At 41.5% G+C, this 22,540-nt stretch overlaps 1 protein-coding gene across 1 annotated transcript; it reads left to right on the top strand.

The window, feature by feature from the left end:
* The first annotated feature begins 148 nt into the window (after nt 1-148).
* On the top strand, nt 149-21,952 carry LOC138966627 (probable ATP-dependent RNA helicase DDX27). Its single transcript, XM_070338919.1, has 21 exons — nt 149-285; nt 805-885; nt 3,975-4,079; nt 4,447-4,525; nt 5,222-5,289; nt 6,169-6,267; nt 6,589-6,694; nt 7,275-7,448; nt 8,137-8,287; nt 8,508-8,607; nt 9,323-9,464; nt 9,849-9,985; nt 12,598-12,696; nt 12,913-12,995; nt 13,491-13,585; nt 15,402-15,602; nt 16,518-16,567; nt 18,478-18,601; nt 19,129-19,237; nt 19,614-20,006; nt 21,263-21,952. The coding sequence occupies exons 1-21, from the start codon at nt 193-195 to the stop codon at nt 21,267-21,269; spliced, it is 2,496 nt and encodes an 831-aa protein (XP_070195020.1). The 5' UTR covers nt 149-192; the 3' UTR covers nt 21,270-21,952.
* The last annotated feature ends 588 nt before the right edge of the window (nt 21,953-22,540 follow it).

The raw sequence follows: 22,540 nt of genomic DNA, 5'->3' as shown, positions 1-22,540 counted from the left end.
TTCGTAAGCAGCAACAAATATTGTGCAAGACATATTCATGGTCATGTTATGCCAAAACACCTATTTATTTTATAAGACAAATGTTGTCTAACATTTTTCGACACAAATTCACGTTAAACATTTTTTCCGGTTTGAAGTCAATTTTTATACGAATAACTTGTTTTGCACAGCTTTACGTAGTAAAGGCTAAAGATGGCTGCGCTCAATGAACTCGGCGTGATAGGAACTATTGGAGAAGACGACGATGTTCCTGATCTCGACGAAGAACAAGATTCCGATGAAGAAGTGAATGGAATATCTAAAAGATGCACTTTTATTCTTTGCTTGTGTTTCTCAGGGTCAGGTTTCCCTGAATCATATATCCTCCATCAAAATATCCCATCTTGTGGGATGGACTAAACATGTGCTCCTGTATACCATTACCAGGACGAGTAGCAAAACTCTTTTACTCTCTCTCTCTCTCTCTCTCTCTCTCTCTCTCTCTCTCTCTCTCTCTCTCTCTCTCTCTCTCTCTCTCTCTCTCTCTCGCCGTCTTTCTTTCTCAGAATCTCTCTCTTTCTCTCTCCCTCCCTCCCTCTCTCCCCCTCTCTCTCTCTCTCTGAATATGTGTGTGTGTGTGTGTGCTGTCTTTCGCTTAAAATTAAATATTCATATCGAAAGAGCTGATGTCTTAGTAAATTAATCGAAATTATTATATATGTGAGTGTCTGTGACTACTTGCGCATGTCTGTGTGTAACTAATTACCCATCGATATACCTGTGTGTGAATATTCCTCAAACTTTTGTTGTTTGATTATTTTGCAGGGAGTCAGCGTTCAGCAAAGCAAGAGGAGAAAACGGAAAGCAAATGCTGACTTTAACCCTTCGTTCGCCTTTGCCAATGAGGTATCTTGTTGTTGAAAAGAGACAGATTTCTATTCATTTAATATCAGGGTTTGGTTTACTATTAGCGCATTATAAAATCTAAAAATTTCCCATTAGAATTCTCTTTAGGGCATCAAAGGGTGCACTGACATAACGTAACACTGCGCTATCCGATGCGCACTTTACATCGGAGTACAGCATTCGAAATGAGCAAAGCAAAATCACGCCAAGTCAAGTTTGTGTGACGCTTTGTGATTAGCTGTTTAAATATGTTATAGAGCCAATCTGGTGGTCTATCTTTTCTCGTTTATATGTTTCTTCTTCTTCGTTCATGGGCTTAGACTCCCACGTTCACTCATGTTTTTAGCACGAGTGGATTTTTACGTGTATGACCATTTTTACCCCGCCATTCAGGCAGCATACGCCGATTTCAGGGGAGGCATGCTGGGTATTTTTGTGTTTCTATAACCCACCAAACTCTGACATGGATTATAGGATCTTTTCCGTGCGCACTTGGTCTTGTGCTTGCGTGTACACACGAAGGGGGTTAAGTCACTAGCAGGTCCGCACATAAGTTGACCTGGGAGATCGGAAAAATCTCCACTAGGCGGCAGCGACCGGGATTCGAACTCACAACCTCCCAATTAGGAGGACGATGTCTTGCCACTGCGCCCGTCGTTTATATGTTTGTCTGTGTAAACACAACAGCCAAGCGTCGATCGATTCTAGGAAATACAGGCCCACGCCAAAAATAATGCATCGTGAGAAAAAAAGAAAGATTATTGCCGGGCCAAGGCAAGGATTTCATTTCAACTGCCTCACCTTTTGGACTGCATAAGCCTACTTGGCACTTCTTGACTTTGACTATGTCCCATCGGAAATCTGTTGAGGGGGACAAATGTCCCATTGTCTTTTTCTCCCAGGCCAAACTCTGACACACACGCCTTGGTAACATGATACAGTCGCAAATTAAATGCTCGGATGTCACCACATTGCACCAGTTGGCATCTTTGGATAAAAACATTTACGAGAACGGAACCGCCATAGCCTGCTTGGCATATCTTGACTTCGACTATGTCCCATTGGAATTTGGTTGAGGGGGACAAATGACCCATTGTCTTTTTCTCCTAGGCCGAACCCTGTAATATCATACATTTGGTCACAACATTTTTGCTTTACCAGAATTTTTCAAATGAAATGTTCAATAATCATAGTAAAATTTAGATTCCAGTGTAGGATGCACTTGGGGAACACTGCTGGAAAAATTCCTGCTGTAAGAAAAACTTCATATTGCCAGTCACTGCATACCGTACTTTCCGGGTCATAAGGCGCGACTTTTTTCCTCGAGTTTGACCCACCTCTCATAGCAAAAACTGGTTCATTGACCCCTGGGAAGAAGGTCAGTGTCTAAACAAGGCAACCCAGCTATCACAATGGACCTGCCTTTGATCTCGCCGCACACACAGAGCACACATATTTCCACTCTGTATTCTTCCTTTGATGTGCGGCTTATTTTCATTCTTCGACGGTTTGTTACGGGTATATTTTTTAATTTTGGTGCGCCCTATCGGCCCCCTGCGCCCAATGGGTGACTGGATTACAATTTTGTTTAAAAAGAAGGGGGTGCGCCTTATGCGCTGTAGCGCCTTGTAACCCGGAAAATACGGTAATTATTGAAAGTAAATAGAGAAAACACTTGAGGGAGCAATTCCATTTACAATGTGGCATAGATAAAACAACTTCAGGGTGCTTGTTGACCACTTTGGTCGGGCACACTTGAAGAAGATATTGTAAAGATGAGAACTGCTTACACTGTTCCTGCATGAACACACCAAAAATATATATTTAGGGATGTCGTTAGGCGTCGGATCCCTGGAACAAATTTTTGATTAGTGCTTTTGTGAACAAGAAACAATTGACAAGTGGCTCTATCCCATCTCCCCCCTTCCCTCCGTCGCGACATAACCTTCGTGGTTGAAAACGACGTAAAACACCAAATAAAGAAAGAAAGGCGTTGGATATCGGTTGTAGTCTGATTAACTGCCGCCAATGTCCGATACATATGGTCAAGTGTTGGTCAGATGTCCTATCATACTTCATAGAGGGCGGACAGAGTCCGATTAAATTTCGTTTGCATTGGTCAAAGTGCTCACACTGCATTCAATTTTGATCACATATTTTGTCCTTGCCAGAATTTTGCAGCTATGTCAGGGGTCGACACTAACTTATTTGGCCTGGGGCCACACTGGCCCCAGAGATGGAAATTGCTGGGGCGGAAAACAAAAATCTGGGGCCCACTCTCAGTATTCACGTGCGGCAATGCATTGTCTGTTTTTCTTCATCGTACACATTCTTTCAACCATTTGACATTGAAATTACGACAGCGCTTCGCGCTTTTGGCTGCATCGGTCTCCTTTTTTCGTTTCTCTCCACCCTGTTCTTCATCTTCATTTCCATGGTTTTTTTACACCAGTGATATGTTGCCACATTTTGCGTTTGGCATTTGAAGGCGATACTTATCTCTCACGCTAAAGAGCGCAATCTGGGAGTTATTTCCCTTGCGGCATTGTCCTTCGACGATTTCAATGGGTTTTTTTCTTGACTGCGGCATTGATCGTAACGCAAATTTCAGTGACGACTTTGACTGGCGATTTTTAGTGATTGGCTCTGGCATTAGAATTTTCGGTTTGTCATTGTTGGAATTTATCCTGGGGCGGAGTGGGCCCCAAGCTTCGGCAATGTTTGGGGCGGAACACAAAACTCTGGGGCGTTCCGCCCCCCGCCCCCGCTAGTGTCGAACCCTGTATGTTCTCAAGAGCACAACACCAGGTAATCCTTTTTGCATTCGGAAAATGTATAAACCACACACAAACATCTTAGACGCAGCGACAAATTTCAACAAGAACTGAACCAGTGCATCGGTAACTGATAAATGTAGAGAGAGCAGTTGCTAGCAGACGATGATGTCTGTCACGTGAAATGTCCTATTGAAATTCACGAAGCCAGTCAAATGTCCAAGTTGATAAGGTCAGGACAATTGTCTGATTCACGAAAATGTGTGGCAACATCCTTGTATATTAACTGTATTGTGTGTGTTTCTATTTTTGCAGTTTGGCGAAGATGTTCCTTTCACTGTTGACATTGCATTCAAGAAGACAACTCCCAGTACACTTGATGAAAAGATTGCCAAGATAAGAAGCCTCAGGAAGAGAGGGGTGTGTATGACTTATTATTAAACCTCAGAGCTCTTAGAAATTCTAAGACTGTGCATTACTAAAAAAAAAATATATTTTTCAAAGAAAGAGAGCTTGCCTGGAAAGAAAATATAAGAAGAAAAATGTGTGGGAGATGTCCATGAGAAGGGGGGAGTGGAATAAGCTGCAAACAAACAAACAAAAACAAAGATTAATACTAATAGACCTGATTGCTGCAAACAGATTTGGATGCATAAATTGCAATCTTCTCTGAACCCAAATTCTCAGAAATGGGTTTAGGCTTCTGATTGAGGATGCCTGTGGTGTTTTCTTGTTGAAATTGTTTCCTCTACAAATATAATTTTTCTTTCTTTTGTTTCATCTTCAGAAAGTGGAGGAGGATGGAGAGATTGAGAAAGACATTGAGGAAAGCAACAGTTCAGAAGAAGAGGAAAAAATGGCTGCAGGTTAGTTCCAAAGAATTGTCAGGACTTTAAGATGGTGGATAGTGTGTCAAGGATGTTCTACTCAATTATAATTCTACTTGATGCGAGGGTTGCCAGGATTAATAAAAAAAAAAAAATTTAAACAACGCTGAGTGATAAACAAAAAGTCACTGGATGCACTGAAATACATCCGGTTCTCTCTAACCTTCCTTATTAAACCAGGAGACGGGCGCAGTGGCGTGGTGGTAAGACGTCGGCCTCCTAATCGGGAGGTCGTGAGTTTGAATCCCGGTCGCTGCCGCCTGGTGGGTTAAGAGTGGAGATTTTTCTGATCTCCCAGGTCAACTCATGTGCAGACCTGCTAGTGACTTAACCCCCTTCGTGTGTACATGCAGGCACAAGACCAAGTGCGCACGGAAAAGATCCTGTAATCCATGTTGTAGTTCGGTGGGTTATGGAAACACGAAAATACCCAGCATGCCTACTCAACGAAAGCGGAGTGAAGCTGACTATGCTCTCAGAGTATAGTATGGGGAACCCAAATGGGCAAACGAGCTCGCACGTAACCAGAAAACTCTGGAACGCTGAGGAAAAAGAAAAACCAGGAGAGAGAGAGAGACGGAGAGAGAGTCAGACATGAAAATATTTAAACAAACATTTTTTTTATGTCTGTTCTTTCCTTGATTTTTACCAAATGTTGGTGTTTTTTTGTCACAGATGTTGTGAAAGTAAAAGAGACCAGGAAGAAGAAAAAGAAAGGGAAGAAAGGACTAAATGCAGTAGAGGTGAGTTTGTCTGTGTCTTTCTTAAGAGTGTGATGCCTATTCCATTTTAACCTGCAAATTGCATGCAACAAGAAAAAATCGAGACCCAACGCAACTGTTGACAGAAGTTTGTAATACTTTTGTGTTATGGTTATTTTTAATAGATGCATTTATCAGTTTATTTTTATGACAAATAAGTTAGTCTGTGTTTTTATTTGCTTTTGTCTTTACATTTAGTCAAGTTTTGACTAAATGCTTTTACAAAGACTGGGAATCCAGATGAGGGTGGTGGTGTATGTATGTGTGTGTGCATGTAGAGCGATTGAGAGAAAACTACTCCATCCATCTTCATGAAAGTTTACATGCAAATTCTTCCAGCTGATATCCTCAGACCATTTTTACCTTTTTTCAATAAATGTCTTTGATGACGTCATATCCATATAATTAAAAATGTTAGTAATCAATCCAATCATGATTTCATCTGATACTTTATAAAAAAAAATGTAATCCAAAAATATATATATAGATATGCCATGTTTACTCTGAAATGTACTCACAATGAAAGAAAATAGGTTAATTAGGCAATACATTCGCTTGCTTTGTTGAGACGAGCTGGACCGGTCTGTCTTCGAGTTTAGGATAGCAATGCCTTAGTGTATGTGGTCTCAGTGTTAGCTTTTTTTTTAGCGTTGATCTTTTAGTTTCAGGCTGACACATTGACTAAATATTTGGATATATGCTTCACGCAGCTTTTTGTTGTTGGTTTTTGTAGGCATGTCTAAACATTTTGTCATTAACTGCTTTATTTTCTTTGTCAATCATTCAATGGCTGGATTTGAATCCAGTTAAAGGGGTCTTCTAGGTACTACATTTACATGATTTTAATTTTATTAAATACAGGGCCTGGAGCTGCAGAAACAAGAGTTCTCTGAATCTATCGACACATATGATGACAAACTGACCTTCAGTGATCTAAACATTGCCCGGCCTCTGATGAAGGTGAGAAATTGTTTGTTTTTAATTGAATCAGAATGTTTTTTCGTGTTTGAAGCTGTATTTTTTTCTTTTATCAGCGATTTACTTTTCTTATGGCTTCTTCCCGACTGATACTGTCAAGAATTGCTCTCTTGTTCCTATTGTTAAAAAGTGTAGTATGTAGTGTGTGTTATCAGCTAATAACAATAACAAAAATAACAAACACTTTATTTTCCATGAAAAGGAATACATTAGAATGTAAAATGTTTTTGATGCATAGAATACTGATTAGTGTTATAGTGAAGTGTATGATAGTTTACTACAGTGTGTGTGCTGCTTCAACAGGGTCTGTCAACCATGCAGTTTGAAAAACCAACACCAATTCAAGCAGCCTGTATCCCTATTGGGTTGAAGGGACGAGACATGTGTGCTTGTGCAGTAACTGGCTCAGGTATGCTCGACTCATTGTTATGTGCAAAGCTTTCTCATTCAGGGATTCATTTCTAAGTAGAACAATTTTAACCTTTGTAAATTGTTGTGTGTCAGAATTCATTGAACATGAAAGGAGAGGCAGATTTTAAAGCTATGTGTTATGCGTATTTATGCATTAAATTATGATTTTGCCTGGTACTTGTAGGTTTGGACATGTCAAATGAGTAAAAACTTCAAAAGTCTCTGTTTTAAAGTAAAGGTTCTTGTTTTCTGTACATATAGATTTGCTCTAGCATTGAATTGTATTGCCTGCACTTTCCGGTGTGTATATGTATCTGGATGTCTTGATGTTGCATTGATGAGCGTTTGACAAGAGAGGCTAGGTGTTTCAACCAGCTGTCAAAAATGTGCATTTTAGTGCTTGTTATTCTCAGGTGCCAGGTTCCGCATAACTCTAACTAACTTTTGCACTTGTAAGCATTTAGAGAGCTTACTTCCCTTTGTTTTTCAGATCTTAAAATAGAGCTCTGCCTCATTTGTTCGATGTTGCCTTCAAGACTTAACAGCCGTCGTTGTGCTGAACACTGTTTGTTGTACAGGAAAGACAGTGGCATTCATGCTGCCCATCTTGGAGCGTCTGTTGTACAGGCCAGCTGAGCGTTCCGTCACGAGGGTGTTGATACTGGTTCCCACACGCGAGCTTGCAGTGCAGGTGTACCAAGTGGGGCGACAGATTGCACAGTACACCAAGATCTCCATGTGTCTTGCTGCTGGTAAGTTGCAAGATATGAGATCAGACACACACAAAAACTGCTTGTTTTATAAAAGTACTAGTAGCTCTGTGTCTCATGTGTTTAATTTTTGGTTAAAAGAGAGAGCGTGTGAGTGAGCGAGAGATAGATGAAGGACATTTACAAAAACTGCTTGTTTTATAAAAGTACTAGTAGCTCTGTGTCTCATGTGTTTAATTTTTGGTTAAAAGAGAGAGCGTGTGAGTGAGCGAGAGATAGATGAAGGACATTTACGACCCGTTAGGGGGTCATTGTAATGAATAAACAGTTTTGTCTCTAAAAGAAGCATGAGGATTCTGAACTCAAATATTCCGGTTAATAATAGCTTCTTCTGCTTACAAAATCAATTACCAGTCAAACTTATTTCTTCCGATAGCAGACATTCTGGATTGTCATTGTTGAGGCCTGTTCGTGAGTGAAAACTGCCTGACATTTTTTTAATTGAGCCAATAGTTTTATGGGATATTCCTCACTTTTCCTTGATTCAGACGTTATTTTATGCCTGTTACCAAATCAATTTCCACCTTCCTACAAAGAAACTCTTTGCCTGTTTCCTCATTTGTAGTTTGTGTACCATACTCTTCTTGGCATCATTCTCCCTGGAACATTATTTACCGGACGAGAAGATTCTTTTCGCTGGTTTTCTGAATGATTGTCTTGTGTCTGTCAGGTGGTCTGGATGTCAAGAGTCAGGAGGCATCACTGCGCTTGGGACCAGACATTGTCGTGGCAACGCCAGGTCGTCTCATTGACCACCTGCACAATGCTCCAAACTTCTCCATCAGTTCTGTAGAGATTCTGGTTTTGGATGAGGCTGACAGGTTAGTGTGTGTGTGGGTTGAAGGCGGAAGGAGTTATATTGTGTGCAGGAGGTGGGGGGGAGGGAGGGATTACCGGTGGACAGTAGTGATGGAGTGTACATTTAACTTGTGCTGAAACTTGATGATACTTCTGACTTTGTTTCTATTGTGTTTATTGAAAGATGGTTGATGTCTCAAATTTTACTGTAAAAGAAAATTATACTGTGCATTTTTGTTCCAGAATGCTGGATGAGTACTTTGCAGAGCAGATGAAAGAGATCATCCGCATGTGTAACTTCCAGCGTCAGACCATGCTCTTCTCTGCAACCATGTCTGATGCTGTAAGTTGTAGATTGTGTGTTCTCAGATATGTAATGTAAAGCTTATCCAAACAGCTTTGCTGTGTCTCCAATTTTACTCATGTTTGTAGAGGTCTACACAGGAAATGTTGTCAGGGTGAGCACCTCCCATTGTGAAGTTACTTGTGTCAGTTGTTGCGACACTTGCTGATGTTTTTGTGCAAGGCCTTTCATTTTCTTCCTAGTCCGTATGATAAGTAATGATACACTAGTGTGTGTACTTTATTAGTTAGTAGTTCACCTACATTCTTCTTCTTCGGCGTTCCAGGATTTTTGGCCTCAGGTCAGACTTCAAGTTTTGTAGCTGTTCACCTACAGATTTACAATGGTATGCTGCACTTCCCCCCCAAAAAAATTGTCACTGAATAAAAAAAACAAATAAAAAAAACCAAGAAAGCTTAAATATTTGGAATGTTTAACTCAGGACAAAACAAAACATTCACAAGATATTCTTCAGTTGTCACTGAACCAAGAATATAAAAGTTCAGAAAACTTGCTTGCGTCTTCAACGAGTTGCTCCAAGAATCAAAGACTTACAATGGCAGTTTTTTCTTCTTCTTGTCGATCACACATCTATATTGTCAGCCCGGACAGCGAGACAAATGATATTGTCTTCTTCAGGTCCTCCTTTCCTCCGTACAGCTGGCAGTGGGGCGGGAAGAATGACAGTTTGATCATGAGCATACCTGTATTTCAGGTTCAAGACCTGGCGGCAGTGTCACTGAAGGACCCGATCAAGGTGTTCGTCAACCAGAACACAGACGTGGCCCTGGGCCTCAGACAGGAGTTTGTGCGCATCAGGGAAAACAGAGAGGGGGATAGGGAGGCCATTGTTGCAGGTAAATGTTTGCTTGGTTGGGTTTTGTGCTGATTTTGAAGGTCACGGTTCAAGGATACTTTGGAATTGTTTTTGTTTGCGTGTATGTATGTGTGCATATGTGTGGCTCACTTGCAGTAGGCTGTTTTCAGCCTGACAGACTTGAAAATCATGCATTTTACAATTGTTGACAGTGCTCGGCACAATTCCTTGAGTAAATGTTCAAGAGTAAATTTTGCGTAAGCCAAAATGCTCTGCAGTTGACTGTGTTACTCTTTTACTACAAATAAGCTACACTAAAACAGATTGTTGAAGCTGGTTCTGTCCTAAGAAAATTCATCCCTTTGATGATTTAGATTGTGATAGCTTGTCCAGTAGTCAGTGTACATTTTTCTCTCTGTCTCAGCGCTGGTGAGTCGCACGTTCTGCGACAAGTGCATCGTGTTCCTGCAGACCAAGGTACAAGCTCACAGGATGCACATTGTCCTGGGACTGCTGGGGGTCAACTGTGGTGAACTGCACGGAAACCTCTCACAGGCACAGGTACCTTTCTTTTTTTTGCTAGTTCTACCCTACTGTTCTCTGATCTGCCATCTCTGACAGTTTATGCAGAGTGAAAGAGGTGGCCACTTTTGAAAAAGTTTCTGTCATGGCTCCGAGTAATGAATTTTTGGACAGCTGACGAAGTATATGATGCAGAAATACTAACTGAGGATGAAAGTCGCCAGTTTATTTCAGTACTTGTTATTCTGTCAGGTGCCAGGAGATTGGTTCCCCATAATTTCTATCAAAAGATTCTGTTTATATAAATGTTAAAGGCCGAGGGTCGGGTATAAAAGCAGAGCGGCGCGTGGCACTTCAGTCCAATGTCCAACCCTTTTTCAGGAAACGAGCTCTCACTTGAAATATTATTTTCAAAAATACTCTGTCTATACCAAACTCAAAAGCACCATTTTTGTCAGGCAAAGATTTCAAGGCGTACACCATACATGCACCCCAAAAAGTGTGTATAATAAGCCCTGGATAACGTACTTTCAGAAAAAAATTCCCTCACCAAATTTGAATTCAAAATCAAACGGCTGTCAGTCGTGGTGGACTGGGCGGAGCTAAAGACACGAGAAAGATAATGTCCACGCACCGCTCATTCCTTTTCGGCAACACACACCCGCAGCACGTTTACCAGATGGGGGGGGGGGGGGGGGGGTGCTACATGACACCACTGACTAATCTGCGTGAGCAGAGTGAAACACTTTCAATGATCGTTCTGTAATAAATAAATCATTTCAAAGATAGTCTGCACTTTTCGAATGTTAATTTGGTTTATATTACTTTTTTTTTAAGTGAAACATCCATCCGAAAAAAACGCTTTCTTCTTGGGCCGAAAAAGTAAGCTGAAGTTATTTTGTGGATGAATACGATCGTGAGATAGGTACCAATGTCTTGAATTTATGGCAGACTTTTCCAGAGAAAATAATATTGTACGTGTTGCTTGATTTTTCCGGTAGAACACCGCATATCACAGTCACGCACGTTGGAACCAGGCACTCATGACTCATGAATGACATTTTCTTCACTTTTTCACACACTAAAACACCACTATTCAGGCGACTCTGCGGCAAATGTCGTAATCCCTGTCTGTCACAGATATCATATTCAACAACATCCAGCTATAGTGATGCTCTGCTATCTAATTAAAACTTTATTAGTCACAAAGCTATTCTCCTCCGGCCACGACGCGACACCATGCCCTGACTGACTAAATGCAAGTTTTCCCACCAAATTTCTCCTCTTCCCGCAAATTTTGGTGACCTAGTTAGTCTCAGACAAAACCAAACATGTGGGCTGGGGGAGGGAAATGCACGCTCACAGTGCCGTTATGTATCTGAATTTACTGGTCAACCTGAAGCCAACAGTCACATTCGTAATTAACAACCGCAAACTATATCTTCTGTTCAAAATAAGGGTGTCTAACAATCAGTTTCAACTTTTTAGATTCACAGACTTTACATTTGGCTTATTATGGCAAAGACAATGGTCAATATATTTTCTTTAGAGAATGCACTCGGTTTGTGTAACAAGGGTTCCATTGTTCCAAAAGCCGGCTAGACTGACCTACTCGTCTTGAAAACGGTACCGACCTTGATACCTTGGGAACTGTAAAACCAAGACACAGAGCTACATAGTGGCGCCAATGTCTTGGATGAAACATTCAAACATGCATGTACAGAAAGCAGTGACACATTTAACTCTGTAGATGGTCCCTCAAGTTCTTGGCATTCGATTGTTGGTGCGAGTTTCCACTCAGGTTCTGCACCAAGAGAGAGGATATTTCTACTCTTCAGTCTACAACACGAAGTCAGGTTGACAGGTTGTATCAGTGTATGGCACTGTATAACTTTCACCATGCGCTCAGTTGTATTACACAGTGTGCAAATGCACGCATGCGACGGTGTGTGTGTGTGTGTGTGCGTGTAATCTGCACTCAGCGGATTTATTGCTAGTGTTAATCAATCATTGCCACTAATAATGCTTCCAAATAACCGTCAGAAAAAAAGGTGAATACCACAAACACACACACACACACACACACACACACACACACACACACACACACACACACACACACACACACACACACACACACACACACATACACACACACACACACACACTAGCCCTACACACACACACACACACACACACCACACACACACACACACATAATGGGAGTTTACAGAGGTTCACAAGAAAGGCACACACACCAAGGAGAGGTATGCAGTCTGCTGTTGGCTTGTTTAATCAAGCGGAATGCCTTGGCCACTGCATCCACCAGACTAGGTAACTTGAGACCTGTCCGTCACTGAAAATAGGCTCCGCCTAGACCCATGGGTATTTTGGCCTGTTGGACCTCGGCCTTTTAAGCACAGAAATATCAGTGTGTTCAGATTGCAAGATTAAGTACATTTTCAAAGCCTCTGTGATAGGTTGAAGAGCAGAAATTTGTTTGCAAGAAGTATCACTATCAATTCTCATGTCTTCTGCACACACTGTTCTACTGAAAATATTGGAGACTGTTGGTATATACTTTGATGTCAATGCTTTAAGTGTTGATCCTACCTGCATTGTTAGCATTGTGTTTTGTTGCTTCTGACCAGCGCCTGGAGGCATTGAAGCAGTTCAAAGAGGGAGAAATTGATGTCTTGCTGGCCACAGATCTGGCATCCAGAGGCCTGGACATTGTTGGGGTTAAAACTGTGAGTATATTTACGCACCGATATCTTGAAAACAAAAAAAGCGTTCTGCGTAACATTGAAAGTGTTTTTGACAGTTTTCCAAAGTGTTGTCAATTGAATTGAATTCTATTGTGTTGTTAAAATGTTTGTATGCCATTGTACATGTACAAACATCTGTTGGAATTTGAAGTGTTTGATTATTTTTAAACTGGTTTTTTTTCTGTTTGTTTGCCACAGGTGATCAACTTTACCATGCCATCCACTCTGAAACACTATGTCCATCGTGTGGGGCGAACGGCGAGGGCAGGAAAAAGTGGCAGGTAAGTTTGTTTAGTTCTCTCTGCATTAGAGTGTAGCAGAGGAGGTACAGTGGTACCTGTGATGAAAGGACACCCTTGGAACAATCCAAAAGTGTGCCTACTTTGCAGGTGGCCTGTCATGACAGTTGTTTTTGGGTAGATTTAAAGAAAAGGACGGAAAGAAGTGTCTTTTCAAGGCAGGTGTCCTCTCATTGGAGGTTCCTATCATGACAGGTACCACAGGGGGGTATCTACCTGTTTTCTCACTTTTCAGACTTTTCTAAAAAAAAAAGAGAAGCAAACTGTATTGTAAAATTGTAAAGATTTTTTAGAACTAGATTCAGGCCTCCACATACAAACGATCACACCATCATTATTCGTGACATTTTCTTTAAAGGTACACACAAAATTAGTCCTGAAGGCAGAGTAGATGTATAAACCAGTTGTGTCCATTTCTTTGGTCCTCAGCTCTTCATTTCTCCATGTTTTCTCACTTTCTTGGTTACTTGTGTACAGGTCAGTGTCGCTGGTTGGGGAGTCGGAGAGAAACATCATGAAGGACGTAGTCAAACACGCCAAGACAGCGCTCAAGCGTAGAACTGTGCCACCAGGTAATTATCAATTAAATCACATATTCTTACTCCAACTCACATATATGGCATTAACGTTTGATGCTTAGACATTGAAGCATTGACCCTGGTATCAGGGGGAGGTAACTCCCTAAACAAAACAAACCTTGTAGTCAAGGTCCTGTAGTTACCTCCCCTCACCGGCTGCCCGCACATGCGCGAGAGATATTGCCGGTATAGTCATTCCCTTCTTCAACACTCTGGTGTACGGACGTGTTGTTGCACTTCTCGGCTTTTCAGCCGTTGGCCTCTTGTTAAGAAGGCCATTGACCCGTGGTGTTTTGGCGTATCTTGCCTTTGCTTTGGTGAGATCTTTCTTGTTTCTTGCTAAAAATCAAAAACCGAATCAGCCGTCTCCTGTTGTTTCTATCCAGCCGCTGAGCTCTATACTGCCTCTTGGCGACCCTGACCTTGTGAACTGCCCGGTCCGAGTACTCCTGGCATGCTTGTCTCGCACGGCTCCAATAAGAGCTCCTACTCAGAAACTACTTTTCATTTCTGTTAACACGGCTAGAGACAAGGATATTGTTAAAACAACTCTGGCGAGATGGTCTTCCACACTTATCAAGGAGGCTTATAAGTGGTGGCAGACACATGGGGGGGGGGGGGGGGGGGGGGGGGCGTTCTGCCCTTCCCTAACGTTCTCCTCGAACGCATGAGGCCAGAGCATGGGCTGCCTCTCTAGCTGTTCTGCGCTCAGGCAGAATCGCTGATGTGCTTAAGGCAGCTTATTGGACGTCGGATGACGTCTTCATCAACTACTACCTGAGGGACATTTCCAGTACCTGTCAGGACGGTAGTAACTGTTTACCAGCCATGGTGGCAGCGGGCCAGATTCTGACCAGGAATTAGGTGAGTTTCCCGCCACCTTGTGTAGCAATCTGCTATATATGTGAGTTGGAGTAAGAATATGTGATTTAATCGAAAATTTCAACAATAAATTTTCATTTGATTAATATACTTACCCAACTCACATAGTCAATACCCTCCCTACCTACCCCGCAAACGTTATGTTTTGAAGGTGGTGTTTCATTGGGAATGACTATACCGGCAGTATCTTTCGCGCATGTGCGGGCAGCCGGTGAGGGGAGGTAACTACAGGAACTTGACTACAAGGTTTGTTTTGTTTTGGGAGTTACCTCCCCCTGATACCAGGGTCAGTGCTTCAATGTCTAAGCATCAAATGGAAGTTAATGCTATATATGTGAGTTGGGTAAGTATATTAATTAAATGAAAATTTATTGTTGAAATTTTCGATTCACACTGTAAGAGTACAATGCAAGTGTTGCTTGTGTTTTGACTCATGAATTGGGTAAGACAGGACATAGAAGTATGTTGTATTAAAGTCTTCAATAACAGATATTACCAAGAACACAGAGCTTGATTTGTTTTATGCTTAACAGATATGTGGGAAATTAGTGTTATCAGAAAACTTCTGAATCAAAAGAGGGGGGGGGGGGGGGGTGTGCCTTGGATGTTTCTTCTGTACATATGAAATTGAGCTTGCCGTGATCAGCACTCTCATTAGTTAGAGACTTTTGTAGTCCAAAGAAATTCGCATTGGGTCAGTATTCATTTCCCCTTTCATCCTCTTCATCTTTTCCCCCTGAGCCATTTTTAAGTGCTCTGAGTTGTCAAAAAGCGCTATATATATGTTCTATTATTATTACTATTGTTGTTATTGTTTTTATAATTATTATTCATTGAAAAAGCCCAGCATATCCTGTGGGCCATTCTGTGCAATTCTTAATGTAGAACAACACACTGATCCTAAACAACCAGGATGTTTGTGTTTCAGAGGTGGTGATGCGTTACCGCACTCGCATCACAGAGATGGAGGAGGACGTAGTCATCGTATCGAGAGAAGAGCAAGAAGAAAGACAACTCCGGGCCATTGAGAACCAAGCCAACAAGGCGCAGCGTATCTTGGAGAACGGCAATGATGCTGGCAACAAGAGAGATTGGTTCCAGTCACACAGACAGAGGATGGAGGAGAAAGGTTGGCCTTTGTTTGACACTTTTTAGTGCTGCTAGAGAAACGGATGTTGTACAATAGAACCCCCCTTGAAAGGCCCCATGAGACACATTTGGTCACATATGATCAAGGTCAAGGTCACTTTGACCCTTATGAAATGTGACCAAAATAAGGTAGTTAACCACTAAAAGTGACCATATCTCATGGTAGAAAGAGCCAATAAGCACCATTGTACTTCCTATGTCTTGAATTAACAGCTTTGTGTTGCATGACCTTGGATGACCTTGACCTTGGGTCAAGGTCACATGTATTTTGGTAGGAAAAATGTGTAAAGCATGTGAGTCGTATGGGCTTTGCCCTTCTTGTTTACATGTTCTGTTCATAACCTGTGTAAATTCACCTCTATTTCAAGACTCCCTCCTTTTTAAGACCTGATTTTCTCAGATGTTTGAAGGTCTTAAAAGGGGGGTTCTACAGCAACAGCAGTGTGTGTGTGTGTGTGGTGTGTGTGTGTGTGTGTGTGTGTGTGTGTGGTGTGTGTGTGTGTGTGTGGTGTGTGTGTGTGTGTGTGTGTGTGTGTGTGTGTGTGTGTGGTGTGTGTGTGTGTGTGTGTGTGTGGTGTGTGTGTGTGTGTGTGTGTATGTGTGTGTGGTGTGTGTGTGTGTGTGTGTGTGTGTGTGTGTGTGGTGTGTGTGTGTGTGTGTGGTGTGTGTGTGTGTGTGTGTGTGTGTGTGTGTGTGTGTGTTCTGAACAAAATTCCTTTCATTCAGTCTTGGAATGGTTGTGTTATCGTGGTTGTTATGTGCTGAAGGGACATTAAAACCCCAAAACCAACCAACCAATCGTGGTTGTTATGGCTGTTTGCATTTTCCAAACCCCTTTTGTAAAAACTCTCATCTGAACATTTATTGTGTGTAACACCGTTACTTTTTGTTTCAGAATCTTTACGTCTTGGAAAGATGGAGAAAAGGAAGAAAAAAGAACTGACAGTAAGTGATTTAAAAAGGTTGTTTCTTTCCCTTTTTTTTTCCTCCACAATTCTACTTACTTACATGACACAAAATATTCCCATGAAGACAAGTTGTTATGCCTGTGTACACAAGCAGGTTTTCTTTGGTCATTTTGCGCTTCTCCTGTTTTACATTTTGAGTGCCTTACGGTATACAGTGATACCTCTATGTTTAGACCTTCTACAATTTGAGTGCCTTACGGTATACAGTGATACCTCTATGTTTAGACCTTCTCCAATTTGAGTGCCTTACGGTATACAGTGATACCTCTATGTTTAGACCTTCTACAATTTGAGTGCCTTACGGTTTACAGTGATACCTCTATGTTTAGACCTTCTACAATTTGAGTGCCTTACGGTATACAGTGATACCTCTATGTTTAGACCTTCTACAATTTGAGTGCCTTACGGTATACAGTGATACCTCTATGTTTAGACCTTCTACAATTTGAGTGCCTTACGGTATACAGTGATACCTCTATGTTTAGACCTTCTACAATTTGAGTGCCTTACGGTATACAGTGATACCTCTATGTTTAGACCTTCTACAATTTGAGTGCCTTACGGTATACAGTGATACCTCTATGTTTAGACCTTCTACAATTTGAGTGCCTTACAGTATACAGTGATACCTCTATGTTTAGACCTTCTACAATTTGAGTGCCTTACGGTTTACAGTGATACCTCTATGTTTAGACCTTCTACAATTTGAGTGCCTTACGGTATACAGTGATACCTCTATGTTTAGACCTTCTACAATTTGAGTGCCTTACGGTATACAGTGATACCTCTATGTTTAGACCTTCTACAATTTGAGTGCCTTACGGTATACAGTGATACCTCTATGTTTAGACCTTCTACAATTTGAGTGCCTTACGGTATACAGTGATACCTCTATGTTTAGACCTTCTACAATTTGAGTGCCTTACGGTATACAGTGATACCTCTATGTTTAGACCTTCTACAATTTGAGTGCCTTACGGTATTCAGTGATACCTCTATGTTTAGACCTTCTACAATTTGAGTGCCTTACGGTATACAGTGATACCTCTATGTTTAGACCTTCTACAATTTGAGTGCTTTACGGTATACTGTGATACCTCTATGTTTAGACCTTCTCCAATTTGAGTGCCTTACGGTTTACAGTGATACCTCTATGTTTAGACCTTCTACAATTTGAGTGCCTTACGGTATACAGTGATACCTCTATGTTTAGACCTTCTACAATTTGAGTGCCTTAAGGTATACAGTGATACCTCTATGTTTAGACCTTCTACAATTTGAGTGCCTTACGGTATACAGTGATACCTCTATGTTTAGACCTTCTACAATTTGAGTGCCTTACGGTATACAGTGATACCTCTATGTTTAGACCTTCTACAATTTGAGTGCCTTACAGTATACAGTGATACCTCTATGTTTAGACCTTCTACAATTTGAGTGCCTTACGGTATACAGTGATACCTCTATGTTTAGACCTTCTACAATTTGAGTGCCTTACAGTATACAGTGATACCTCTATGTTTAGACCTTCTACAATTTGAGTGCCTTACGGTATACAGTGATACCTCTATGTTTAGACCTTCTACAATTTGAGTGCCTTACGGTATACAGTGATACCTCTATGTTTAGACCTTCTACAATTTGAGAAATGTGGGTCCTAAAAGAGAGGGAGTCTTACAATGGAGGTAAAATTAGTGACACTTTGAAATGAACGTCTGAGAAAATGAGGTTTTATTGTAGAGGGAGTCTTACAATGGAGGTAAAATTAGTGACACTTTGAAATGAACGTCTGAGAATTTGAGGTCTTATATGGTAGAGGGAGTCTTATAGTGGAGGGTCTTGGAAGAGGGATTTCACTGTGTTTATTTGCTTATTTCTTTTCGCCAGTCTGAGGACCGCGCCAGTTTTGAGGTGAAGAAAGCTCAGATGTACGCCGACAGATCCATCAAAGCCTCCAAGAAGTTGCACAAACCCAAGCGCATGCGATCTTGTGCAGAGGAGGAAGAGGAAGGTAAGAAGGACAAGAGTGTCTTAGCATGCATGCACGATTTGTTATTCCTCTTTGTATCTTTTCTGCCTTCAGTTTACAACTTAAATGAGAAGTTTTTAGTGATGCAGTCAAACCAGTCTGCAACGACCACCCAAGAGCTGACCAAAAGAAGTCATAATAGACATGTGTTCACTATGGAAAGGGAATTTTTAAGGGGAAAAAACTTTTCGGGGATCCTTTGGGGTGGTCGTTGTGGGCAGGTAGTTGTTATGGAGATGTGATCGCTGAGGCAGGTTTGATTGTATCAGCTGAGCTGTATAGTGAAACCTTTTCTTCAGTGCTACTGGCATATTCTGTTGTTAGTTTTCTATTCTTTTAATTGCGTTAAAAAGGCTGTGTTTTAGTGGTGGACACTGATTGCAGCTCTCCATGTTTCAAGTGTGCGCGAAGAAATGCAATCATCTATCAGAAATTAATTAATTTTGTCACAAACAGGGGTCTTTATTGTCACAAACACATGCAAATGAAGTGGGTTTTTTTATTGGCAGGACCTCCATCGAAGAAGCAGAAACGTCAGAAGAAGAAAAAGAAGCAAGCCACATTTTCTGATGAGCTGACACAGACTGACCAGAAAACAGTCAGAATGTTCAGAGCAGAGTACGTACCTTGTGTTGCTTGTTTTAATGTGTTTCTTCTCCGTTCTTTATTTCTTTGTCCTTATCCTTCGTTCAATCAAACAGATGTCAGGCATTTATATGAGTATTGCTACACTTTGTGTGAGTTTGTGTGTGTGTGAGTGAGTTTGTGTGTGTGTGTGTGTGTGTGTGTGTATGCACGCGCTCATGTGCATCCACATGTGGAAGGGTACACTTGTGTATGCATTTATTATTCTGGTACACGTTTCTCTGCGCCATTTGTTTCAAATCAATGATGTATCTCTAGTATCAGTACTTCTTACATCCATGAGCACATTTTACACAAAATGTTTAACTGTTTTAGCTATGAGGTTCATTTTATGAAATGTGTTGTGCAGATCTTCACAGCATCAGAACATGGAGAGAAGGATGCAGAAAGGTGGCAAAAAGATGGGTGGAAGGATGGGTGGCAAACCTGGTGGCAAATTTGATGGCAAACCCGGTGGCAGGACTGGTGGCAAATTTGATGGCAAACCAGGTGGCAGGACTGGTGGCAAATTTGATGGCAAACCGGGTAGCAGGACTGGTGGCAAATTTGATGGCAAACCAGGTGGCAGGACCGGTGGCAAATTTGATGGCAAACCAGGTGGCAGGACTGGTGGCAAATTTGAAGGCAAACCAGGTGGCAGGACCGGTGGCAGATTTGATGGCAAACCGAGTGGCAGAATGGGTGGAAAACCAGGTGGCAAACCAAACAAAGGGGGCAAGCCAGCAAGAGGTCGAGGAAAAGGGTGAGTGTTTTCGCTAGCACAGGACACACTCAGCACTATGGGTGCACGAAAAAGTTACCACCCAACAGGAGCCACCCGCAGTGTTGAATTGGTTGAAACAGATACTTGTTGTGATTTCAACGAATCAGATCCTGCGGTTTGCTCTCTCCCGTTTGGGTGGCACCCACTTTCGGTTTGTGCACCTCGCCCCAGGAACCTACATAGCAGCCTTGCGATAATTATGAGAGGCTTTTTTCCTACTTTGAAACTGGCACTCGCTTTCGAAGACGTAAGTACCATGTGTGGTTTCATAACTGAAGAGAGAAAAAAGTATCGCTCAGGTACATTTTGCTTTGTCATTCCTGGAAGTAAACAAAATTCTCTATTTCTGAAAGTAAGTTTTTTTCCACAGCATGTTAGTCAGTGGAATATTAGAAAATGAAAATGTAGATACATGATTTTGATAATGAAAAAAACTAATTCAGTACTGTATGTCTCCTCTTAATGGGGAAATAAAACATATCGTTACCAGAATCAAAAAACAAGCATGGTGATTGGAGCGTTTTATTTATGACAAAACAAAATGTTAGGTTCACTGTAGTACTTTGACCTAGTGGTCTATTATGTGGACAGACAGACAAACACTTATTATGCAAATAATAACTTATCTGAGAGATTGTCCAAGAAAATGGTTCAGAAGACCCAAGCGAGACAATAAGTCTATATTCAGTGCTTTAAAGATGTCCATGTGGGAATGTGTAAGTGGGCGTAGTCGAATGTCCATGTGGGAATGTGTAAGTGGAGCATATAAGAATGCCCATGTGTGAATGTGTAAGTGGAGCGTATAAGAATGTGTAAGGGGAGCGTGGTCGAATGTCCATGTGTGAATGGGTAAGTTCAGCGTATAAGAATGTCCATGTGTGCGATGTGTAAGTGAGACATGGATGTGTTCATGACTGAATGCGTAAGCACAATGCAAGGAATGGCCAGAAAGGTATGTGGGAGGTGTGTTTATAACCTGCCCTGTTATATAGTGCTATATGTCTTATGTAAAAACAATGTCCTGTTTGTATTATTGTTATGTACCACGCCTGAATTTCTCTATGAGATACATGTAATAAAGTATTCTTATTCTTATTCTTATTCTTATTACCAGCCCTAATGGAGGTAAGATTTTGGGATTTTTTTGTTAAAAACAGCCCAGAAAGAACAAAAATCAAGAGCACATATTTAGCCATTGACTACTTGACTGAAATGTGTCTGTGTCTGTCTTGCAGGAGGTGACAGCTGGGTGGTGGGGACATATGACCAGACCTCACATCTGATTCATTGCAACAATAGCACTTCAGCATTTTGGCTTCATCATAAGGTGGGGGTGGTGGGCTGAGAAGAGAGGGAGGGAGGGTGTGCTTTCTCATTTCTTATCCCTTAACCTAGGGCGGGGATGTAACTCAGTCCGTAGCGCGCTGGATTTGTATCCAGTTGGCCGCTGTCAGCGTGAGTTCGTCCCCACGTTCGGCGAGAGATTTATTTCTCAGAGTCAACTTTGTGTGCAGACTCTCCTCGGTGTCCGAACACCCCCGTGTGTACACGCAAGCACAAGACCAAGTGCGCACGAAAAAGATCCTGTAATCCATGTCAGAGTTCGGTGGGTTATAGAAACACGAAAATACCCAGCGTGCTCCCTCCGAAAACGGCGTATGGCTGCCTAAATGGCGGGGTAAAAAACGGTCATACACGTACAATTCCACTCGTGCAAAAAACACGAGTGCACGTGGGAGTTTCAGCCCACGAACGCAGAAGAAGAAGAAGAATCCCTTAACCTCAGTTTTGTTGTTTTGTTGTTGTTGTAATGGTGCATGAAGAAATGGATTTTGCTGGGGCAATGAAAAATGGGATAATTTTGGTCTGATCTGTTACTACTGTGTACAGAAAGACAGATACAGCAATAAAGGAGAAACATATTCTTTTTGCTTTTGTTTTGCATTTTTCGTGTGAATTTTGTTTGATTGATGAGTGTGTCAAATTCTTGTCCCATGGAAGTGTGCATAGCAAATTAGCACCATTATTTAGGAGGACTTATGCAACAAGCAGAAGTTACTTTTGATAATAATTCTACTAAAATTGAAGTTTTCTTTGCATGTTTGCGCACACACACACACACACACACACACACACACACACACACACACACACACACACACACACACACACACACCCTTCCTACACAAGCCCCTCTCCCCAGAGAAAAAATGGACATGCTTGCATCACAAAATGTTTTATTGGAGCAGTTCGTGTGAGCAGGGACTAAAGCTCCAGACTTGTAAAAGTAACACCCTTCCTACACAAGCCCCTCTCCCCAGAGAAAAAATGGACATGCTTGCATCACAAAATGTGAGCAGGGACTAAAGCTCTAGACTTGTAAAAGTAACCGAATTTTTTCTTTGGAGTGAGAACAAACAAAGTTGCATAGTTTTCACCCCTGGAGCTTGTACATGTACCAACGTTCTTGGAAGGGATCCCATTCATGATGATTTGATTGCACTGCCTTGTAC

Source organism: Littorina saxatilis, linkage group LG1 (genome assembly GCF_037325665.1).
Source record: "Littorina saxatilis isolate snail1 linkage group LG1, US_GU_Lsax_2.0, whole genome shotgun sequence".
Taxonomy (NCBI): domain Eukaryota; kingdom Metazoa; phylum Mollusca; class Gastropoda; order Littorinimorpha; family Littorinidae; genus Littorina; species Littorina saxatilis.
Note: the sequence above shows the minus strand (reverse complement) of the source record. Positions and strands in the feature narration are given on the sequence as shown.

Excerpts from the sequence above, each read along its gene's own strand:
- LOC138966627 (XM_070338919.1), top strand. The coding sequence starts at position 193 with ATGGCTGCGCTCAATGAACTCGGCGTGATAGGAACTATTGGAGAAGAC. Across the intron at positions 9,986-12,597 it reads GAAACCTCTCACAGGCACAG|CGCCTGGAGGCATTGAAGCA; the intron begins GTACCTTTCTTT and ends GCTTCTGACCAG. Across the intron at positions 16,568-18,477 it reads GGAAGAAAAAAGAACTGACA|TCTGAGGACCGCGCCAGTTT; the intron begins GTAAGTGATTTA and ends TCTTTTCGCCAG.